Genomic DNA, 9,019 nt, shown 5'->3' with positions numbered 1-9,019 from the left:
AATAATAGAAGACAAAATGTCTCACAAAACTACAGTTCCCAGATTTCTATAGCATTGAGCCATGATAAAGTGGTGCCAAACTGGATTATTTCTGCAGTGCGGATGCAGCGTTCGCTGTGTTCAAGATGGAGGAGAATTCCTCCTGGACAGAAGGTTGAAATGGAGGATGTGTCCAGGAAAAGGAGGACACCCAGGTGCCCTGGTTGGGATAGGGTTTGGGCTACTGAAAGTGAGGGGAAGATGGAGGTATGGCCTAGGATAGGTATGGCAGGTCTAAGAGTTTAATAAATGTAATATTAAAGGAGCATGTAACTTGCCAAAAGTCTCCCAGAGGGTTTCCATGGCTGAGCCGGGATTTGAACCCTGGTCTCCAGAGCCTAGTGCAGGGGTTACTATGTGAATCCACTGATTAGATAAGCTGTGTCTACGTGCCATTCTTTGTATGCTTGACTGTTGACAAGGATGTCCCTTTTCCTTTTCTGCCTGCTAGATCCTCCTGCAGAGACCTCCATGCCGACCCCTGAAAACCCTCCCAAATCCGTACTTCAGCCTCCAAAGCTGCAGAAACGGTCCCGGGCTGCTTTTTCTCATACTCAGGTCATAGAGCTGGAGAGGAAATTCAGCCACCAGAAGTACCTGTCGGCCCCCGAACGGGCTCACTTGGCCAAGAACCTCAAACTCACCGAAACCCAGGTGAAAATCTGGTTCCAGAACCGAAGGTATAAGACCAAAAGGAAGCAGCTGGCCTCTGACTTCAGTGGGCTTGATAAGAACTCAGCCATGCCAGCCTACAAGGATGCCAGCTTCCCCAGAGCGACCGTGGCTCTGTCTCTGTATCACAGCTACCAGTACTATCCATATTTATACTACCTAAACGGCTGGACTCCTGTCTTTTGGTAACCAGTCGTCTTAAAATGACCTAGCCACTTTGATGGAGGGTGCCATCCAAACTGTGCCCATCTCTACTTGGCACTGTCCTTTTTCCTCCTCCGCTTTGGACATCTAAGGGGTTCTCCCTGGTGCTCTGGATCAGCAGCTATCGGTTGTACTGTGCCCACTGATACATGATCTATAGCGAAAGATGCATGCATTGTCATGCAGCCAATACAAGAGAAGGGCATCATTCTTCAAAGTCATGGTACAGAACGCTTCTCAGATCATGGACTTGGAGGTGTATGAAAGAGCTACTCCTGTATGCTTCAGGTGTACATTAAAATAACCAAAGTCCCCCTTCTGTTGTGAAAGAATCTTCTTGCTGCAGGGAGATTTGTATTAAAACATGTGCTTTCTTATGCAGATGGTTCTAGACATGGCATTGGTTCTAGACATGGCATTTCTAGACTTTCAATAAGGGTTGATGGGTCACATAGTCAGTGGCCAACCTGGCTAGGGGATTCTGGGTTTTGTCATCTAAAATAATTTCCCCCCCAAATTCTTGTCTTCATCCTTTTCAAATCTGAAACTAACCTTTAATCCAAAAGGAGGGTCTCAGTTTAATTTATTTGGGGGGTCACTTTAAAGATTGAGGCTGCATCTGTACTGCAGAATTAGTGCAGTTTGACACCACTTATCTGCCCAACTTTATAGCATTCTGGGATCTGTAGTTTTGTGAAATACATAGAGTTCTCTGTTAGAGGGCTCTGCTGCCACCACAAACTACAAATCCCAAGATTCCATAGCATTGAGCCATGGCATTTAAAGCAGTGTCAAACACCTTGCAATACAATATACATGTATATGCAACCAGTGCAAATGCAGTGGGAAAGTTGACTTCATATAAGTATTTCCCTTTCAGCTGGAAAACAAGTAGCACACAATCCAAGAAGCCATGGGTCTGTATTGATAAAACACGCTTTTATGAACTGAACCAGATATACTGAACCTGTATTTTTGTTACATAAATGTTGATTCAAGGGTTGCCAAATGATTAGCCCTTTGCCTTTCATTTTAACTGATCAATCAATTGAAATCAAAATGTCTTTGCGTAGTGCCTAAATCTCAACAGAATTGCCTTTTTGATCTATTGAAAGACATGCGTTGCAGTTGAATAAATTATTTTGTCATTTGTTCGGAGGTCATCCTTAATGTTTTTCAGTTTCGTTTCTTATTACAGTAACACAGCAGTTTCACAGACCCAGGTTGGGAAAAGATGCTGAACAGGATCCCTGCCCAAAAAGGTGAAAGAGGCAGAAGCAGGGCAAGCAGACTTCAGAGTTGTCAAATCTGCTTTGCTTTTTCACAGAGTGTTTCGTCAGAGAGGGCTTGCCATTGCCATCCTTTGAGGCTGAGAAAGTGTAACTTGCCCAAGGTCAACCAGTAGATTTCCATGGCCGAGCTGGGATTCGAACTCTGGTCTCCAAGTGCCCAAACCTCCAATGCCCAAACCTTTACACTTCACAGCCCTTGTGCATCTTATGCATTGCAATAAAGCTTGACCACACTGCCCTTAAAATAACTTTTTAAAGTGACAAGAAAATGTTCCTCATTACAACCCCAAAGCAACTTTGTTCCTACAGATGTCATTACTTTTTGAGAGTAACTTTTGCTCAGCTCTCATTACTAAAATGTAACAATGGGCCTGAACAGACAGGCCAAAATAAAGCTGCTTTGGGTCACTTTGGAGGTAAGCTGTTTAAATGATGCATGTGTCCTAAGAGGCTGGAAGCTGTGCCAAAGCCATGCTCCAGTCCTAAGGACTGGAGCACAACTTCTGGCCCCTTAAAGATGCATGTGTCATTTAAACAGCATATCTCCAAAGTTATCCAAAGCAGCTTTATTTTGGCCTGTCTGTTCAGGCCCTATATTATCTGAAACTTATTTCTAGGGATTTTGGAATATGTGCATGTGCATAATGAGATATCTTTGAAATGGGACACGAGTCTAAACACAAAACTCATTTATGTTTCACATACAGTCCACCCTTGGCATACTTGCCCTCGCCGTACATGGATTCCAGCTTACACAGATGGTGAGTGGTGCACCGGCATTCAATTAAATGGGACTCCAGCATATGCAAAATTCGCCTTATGCAGGGAGGAGGGTGTCCAGGACGGAACTGTACACCTTATAGGTATAGCCTGAAGGTATTTTTATACACAATGTTTTAAATAATTTTATGCATGAAATAAAGTTTGTGTACACTGAACCATAAGAAAGCAAAGGTGCCACTGTCTCAGCCGCCCATGTTTGGATTTTGGAGTGTTTCAGATTTCCAGGTACGGGATACTCAATCTGTATTATCAAGCAAGATGGCTAACTCAAAATGACACCAGTCTTTCCTAAACTGACATCTGGCCTCCCAATAAGGTCATACCCTACATAATGTGACGATGGGATCTGCATTCTGGCACATCTGGAGGGCACCATCTTGGAGCTGACTTGCTAAGAGACATTGAGAACTAGATGCTACTCGGAGCAACCACTAAGGCAGGGATTGCCATCACCTTTCTGTCCTACTCTATAGCTTCCCAAAGGCCAGGGCTGGCCCTAAGATGGAGAATGAGGGGGCTCCCTGGGACATTGTGAGTATTTCCCTACAATGCCACAGGCAGATTCTCCATCCCATTGACCTCCCACTGTTTGGAAACAGAATGCTGGGTCTTATAAGTCTTTGTAACACTGCTGGGATTTTCTTAAATAACAATTCAGAACAATTGCAGAACAAAAGCATCCAAGTTTGGAGCATGGCCCAGCAATAAGATCACAGAAAAAAAGTTATGCGCATGAAGAAATAGCTCATAAAATAACAGTTGCCTATTTTCTAGCCATCAAGAATGTAGCAAATCCTATCTGAAGAGCTGTTTTTCCCAGCACCCTTTATCTCGTTTTTAGAGCCCATATATTCTGGAGGATCCAGCCCCCGCTCTTTGCCAGAATTAAGATTGGAAGGTCATCCTCATCCTACAGCCAGGACAATGTTGCAAAGCCAAGCCTGCTCCTTATCCACTTTCGACAATGTGATTCTTGCAAAACGGAGCCCATTACTTCCCCCAGTCTCACCAGACAAGAAGCTCTTTTAAGCATAAGAAGGGGTGATAAGATCAGGCTTTTAGAGCATCAATCTACTGGGCTGGAGGACTTATTTTAACACCGCTGCTACCTTAGTAGAATGAGGCAGCCACCTCAGGCAGCCAAAGTTGGGAGTCAGTGGCAAGATGTTGAATAAGAAAATTGTGGATTTGTCATGAAGACGTTAAAGTCTTCGTGGACTTTGACCAAGCAAAGCCCAACTGTGTGAGGCTGGGGAACAGGAGGCATCATTTAACATCTGTCAGTGAGCATCAGGCTCCACTGCCAAGGCCTCCGTTGAGATGAAATGGTGTCGAAGGCTGACATAACATTGACGCCTCTCCCTGCCAAATCGCTTTATTTCAAGCAGCTCACACACACACATATGCACACACAGAGGGCTGCTTTTGGACAGGCATTGGGGCTAACATTTGCATGCCATCAACCACACACTTGGCAGGCTGGCCAAGTCCAAGTGCCAAGGCAAAGCTGCTCCTTCTCCCAAGGAACGTTTGCAGAGGGGAAGGACATGGGAATAAACTAATGCCAATGAGATAACATGGGCTTCTCAGCCCCAGGGCCAACTCCAAGATGGCCCTAGGAAAATATCATTGGGTGCCCCACTGTTCCTGAGCATAACTCCTTCTTGACATCAGCACCTCTCTTTCTCTTTTGCTTTCTCTCTCTTATTATCTCTGGATCTGGTAGGCATTTTAAATTGCCCACAATCCCCTGCCAGAGCAATCATTGGGGGACTCGGCCTGATCTTAGTCTTAACTGGCATGCTAGTGCCATGGGAAGTGGCACCATGTTAGTGAACCTAATCCTTATTAAGTCTTTAATTCCACTTGAAGACGGATTGATGTAGTTTTTTGTGGGTTTTCAGGCTCTGTGGTCATGTTCTAGAAGAGTTTGTTTCTGACGTTTCACCTGCATCTGTAGCTGGCATCTTCAGAGAAGATGCCATTCTCTGAAGATGCCAGCCACAGATGCAGGCGAAACATCAGGAATAAACTCTTCTAGAACATGGCCACATAACTCGAAAAACCCTCAAAAAACTATGGATGTCCGCCATGAAAGCCTTTGACTTCACCAAACTTAGATGGCCATCTTGTAGGACTGCTTTAACTGTGTATTCCTGCATGGCAGGGGATTGGATTAGACAGCCTTTGTGGTCCCAACTCTCATGATTCTGGGATTCTATGAAGTCCATAAGGAGGAAGGCATCAGAAGAAGGAGCTGGAGGAAAAGAGGTTTTAAATGTCACATTATCTATATACAGATTGTCCACGGAGGTTGTGTAATCTCAATCCGTCTTCAAGTGGAATTTCCCTCCCTGATAAGAGAAATGCCTTGTTTAACCCAGGGTTAGACAGGGGTGCCTTTGTTAGTGTTTCCTGAGCATTCGATTCCTACATCTCGCTGATACTTTTGTCAAGATGAGAAAAACAGCTCCCTTTTGCTCTCTTGGAAAGCATCCTTTAAACAGAAAGTGTAACCACCCCTCAACAATGTTGGCAAGGCGGCTGAAGCTTTACAAGTCAATACAACCCAAGAGCTGCATAGATGTGCAAGATTGCCTCGGACAAAAACTGGGCCACGACAATATGTAACTTGTTTTTATTACAGCTTAGGCGCAGATGACATAATCCTTTTATCGGGTGACTCCTACAGTCTAATATCTTACAATGCTTCTATGTCCTTTGGGGGCTTTTTTTGGTTTGTTAGCAAGTATCAGAACTGTGCACAGTTCTGGCCACTTTCTCACTTTGAGAAAGATGGAGACAAACTGGGGAGGGTTCACCCATAAAGACTGATATGTTTGTACTATTCTTCTACTCAGGGTCTTGTGAAAAATACAGTCAGCTATTCAATAGGAATAAGAAAGGGGGGATAAGGAAGGTGTGAGAGTGTGGTGTAATGGTTTGAGCATTGGACTATGACTCTGGCGACCAGGGTTCAATTCCCAGCTCTGCCATGGAAACCCTTAGGCAAGTCACATTCTCTCAGCCTCAGGGAACAGCAATGGTAAACCTCCTCCTCTGAAGAAATATTGCCATACTGGATATGTTTGCCTTAAGGTCATCTTAAGTCAGAAATGACTTGAAAGCACACAACAACAAACGTCAAGCAAGCTTCTATGGTTTGTATAATCTTTTCAAAGTAATGTTAGTGTTTTTACCTTTATGAATTGTTTCCCTTTGAGATGACTTTTATGTTTATTGAAGCTTGTGTCTAATTTTTAATCCAAATTGTTTTAAAATATAGTGGGACCTTGGTATCTGCTGGGGTTTGGTTCCAGGACACCCCCATGGACACCAAAATCCATGGATGCTCAAGTCCCACTGTATTCAATGGCATAGTAAAATTGTGCCCCTTATATGAAATGGCAAAATTAAGGTTTGCATTTTGGATTTTATATATATATATATATATATATTTTCAAGCCGTGGATGGTTGAATCTGTGGATGCAGAATCCATGGATATGAAGAGCCAAATATATGTTGTAAGCCACCTTGAGACGCATTCTAAAGGAAGAGAAGGAGAAAGAGAAGGTCTATAGTACATTGCCACTTCCACTTCATTTTCTCACCACTGCATATAGAAGCAACTCCCAACATTTGCAACCAGAGGAAACCAATAACTTTAAGCCTCATCCATTCCATGTACAAAAGCAGGTCAAATTCATTTTAACACAGGAGAGTCTCAATACCGTCTCTGATGCCAGGAAACGGGGCAGAGCAGGGTGCATGGTACAAAAAGGTACATTTCTTCTATGCCACTCCATATCGGCTGTTTTTAATGCAACTACCTTACTTTGTTTTATGGCAAGGCTGGCCCTGAACACAAAACTACTCTTTCCATCTGTCTAGAGAGGAATATTTTGATCCCTGAGTTGCAGTCAGGTACCACTTCCTTTTGCATATGGAACCTCAGCCCTTATTTGACAAGCGAACAGGATCATTTCCTTCTGTCTCTTGAATGGCCGTTTGCCGGGTACTGACAACATGACAAAACTTTCTTGCCCTTTATTTGTTTCAGTGAAAAGAGGAATTCCCGGGAGTATTTGTCTAACAAAATCTCTTTCGCCACCTCACTGTTCCATCTTTGTTTGCAAAGCAGGCTTGGAGGCGCCTGTCAGCCTTAACCTCTCGACACGCCTTTTGAAAAATGATACATATCAAAAAGGAGAGATCATTTGGAGACCTCATCCAGGGAGACGAAAGTGCTATGAGGGCATGACTAGTGGGTGAGGTTCAGGCTGTAGCTGGGAGTACCACTTAGGATCTTTGGCCCATGCAGCTTAAGGAGCAGGAAGAGATCCTTAGTGGATCAGCCTCTTCAAATCCAGGTAGAAGAACCTAAGAAGAGCCCTAGCTAGTCTAGCCTTCTGTTCCCACAACAGCTAGATGCTATTGTAAAATAGCATGACACCTGATACAAAGGAGACACAAGTCCAATATATTGTAGCTGGGGAACTCCACTACATTTCCTTGTCTCCAACTACTGTGATGATTAAAACTAAGCAAGGAAGCTTGAAGTAGATCACAGATTACCTGCAGTAGGTAGTAGCAACAGATAGAGTTACATACCACCAAACCTAGATGGAGGCAAATGGTGCTCAGACAGCACCAGGTTGCAGACCTGTAGCAAAGAGAAGAAACATTGGGCTCCTGGGTATTCTGGTGCTCCAAGACTTGATGTCACTTATGTTCTCCAGAATTACAACTAGTTGTTGTTTTCATGCATCCCCCATCACATACACCATTAAATGGGCTAAGGCAGCACACTCCAATGCTTGGAAGCTGCCTGAGTAAGAGGAGGGTCTCAGGGAAGTAGTGAATGCCTCCTTCCCCAATACTTTTTTTTTTTTTTTTTTTTTTTTAATAATTTTTATTGCAGTTTTCATATATATACATCGTTAGAGAACAAAGAAAAGAAGAAGAAAAAAAAATAATAATAATAATAAAGAGAAATAAAGTATATACAATATACATAATCGTATGCAATACATTGGTGAATATCTGATATTCATCACTTTGTTTTTTAAATCCGATAAGTTCAATTTCGGATCCTCCTTTGTAGATCCATTCTGGTAAAGTTACCATAGTTTAACTATCTTTTCCCATTTAGAAGCGTGTTCTTGTATTGTTCTGTTTGCTACTAGCATTGTCATTTTATCCATTATATAATAATCATGTAGTCTATTTACCCAGTCCTCTAGTGATGGCAGTGTCCCAGATCTCCATATTTTTGCTATACAGATGCGTGCTGCCGTTACCATGTATAATATAATACTCTTTATATTCATTGATAATTTTACTTGTATTGAATCTATTATATTTAATAGAAATAATTCAGGACATAGGGGGAATCTTATCATCAGCGTTTCTTGCATCTTTTTGTGAATCATAATCCAATATCTCTTTACATACTTGCATTGCCACCATAAATGAAAATAGGTTCCTACCTTCTCTTTGCATTTCCAGCACTTGTTATTATAGGATGGTTTGATTCGCGCTAGTCTTGCTGGAGTTATGTACCACCTGTGGAATATTTTGACATAGTTTTCTTTCAGTGTGTTACCTTTAGTAAATTTTTGGTTCAAAGTCCAGGATTGTTCCCAACTAGATAATGAAATTGTATGGCCAATATTATCCATCCATTTAATCATGCTTTCCTTAATTACTTCCTCCTCCATTTCTACTTCTAACAGATATTTATACATTTTTTTTATGAACCCTTTGTTACTTCCTAGTAAGATCTTATCCACTGGTTGCCAATCTGGGTCTATTCCTTTTTCTTTCATGTCTCTCTCAAATTCTTTTTTCATTTGGATATATTGAAACCAATTAATTGTTACTCCTTCTTGATTTATCTGTTCTCTAGATTTTATGTTAGGATCTCCTTTTGTTTTAATTAATACATCTGCATAGTTAATCCACTGGTTTTTATCTGCATATTCATTTTTATGAAACGCCTCTTGTGTAGAGATCCATCTAGGTATTT

General features: G+C 42.2%; 1 protein-coding gene across 1 annotated transcript in view; it reads left to right on the top strand.

The window, feature by feature from the left end:
- The window catches only part of NKX3-1 (NK3 homeobox 1), a 3,417-nt gene extending 1,352 nt beyond the window's left edge, over positions 1–2,065 (top strand). Inside the window, exon 2 of the mRNA XM_042476129.1 lies at positions 491–2,065. Within this exon, the coding sequence (XP_042332063.1) occupies positions 491–900 (410 nt within the window). The 3' untranslated portion in view covers positions 901–2,065. The remainder of the gene's footprint in view (positions 1–490) is intronic.
- The last annotated feature ends 6,954 nt before the right edge of the window (positions 2,066–9,019 follow it).

Source organism: Sceloporus undulatus, chromosome 6 (genome assembly GCF_019175285.1).
Source record: "Sceloporus undulatus isolate JIND9_A2432 ecotype Alabama chromosome 6, SceUnd_v1.1, whole genome shotgun sequence".
Lineage (NCBI taxonomy): Eukaryota > Metazoa > Chordata > Lepidosauria > Squamata > Phrynosomatidae > Sceloporus > Sceloporus undulatus.
Note: the sequence above shows the minus strand (reverse complement) of the source record. Positions and strands in the feature narration are given on the sequence as shown.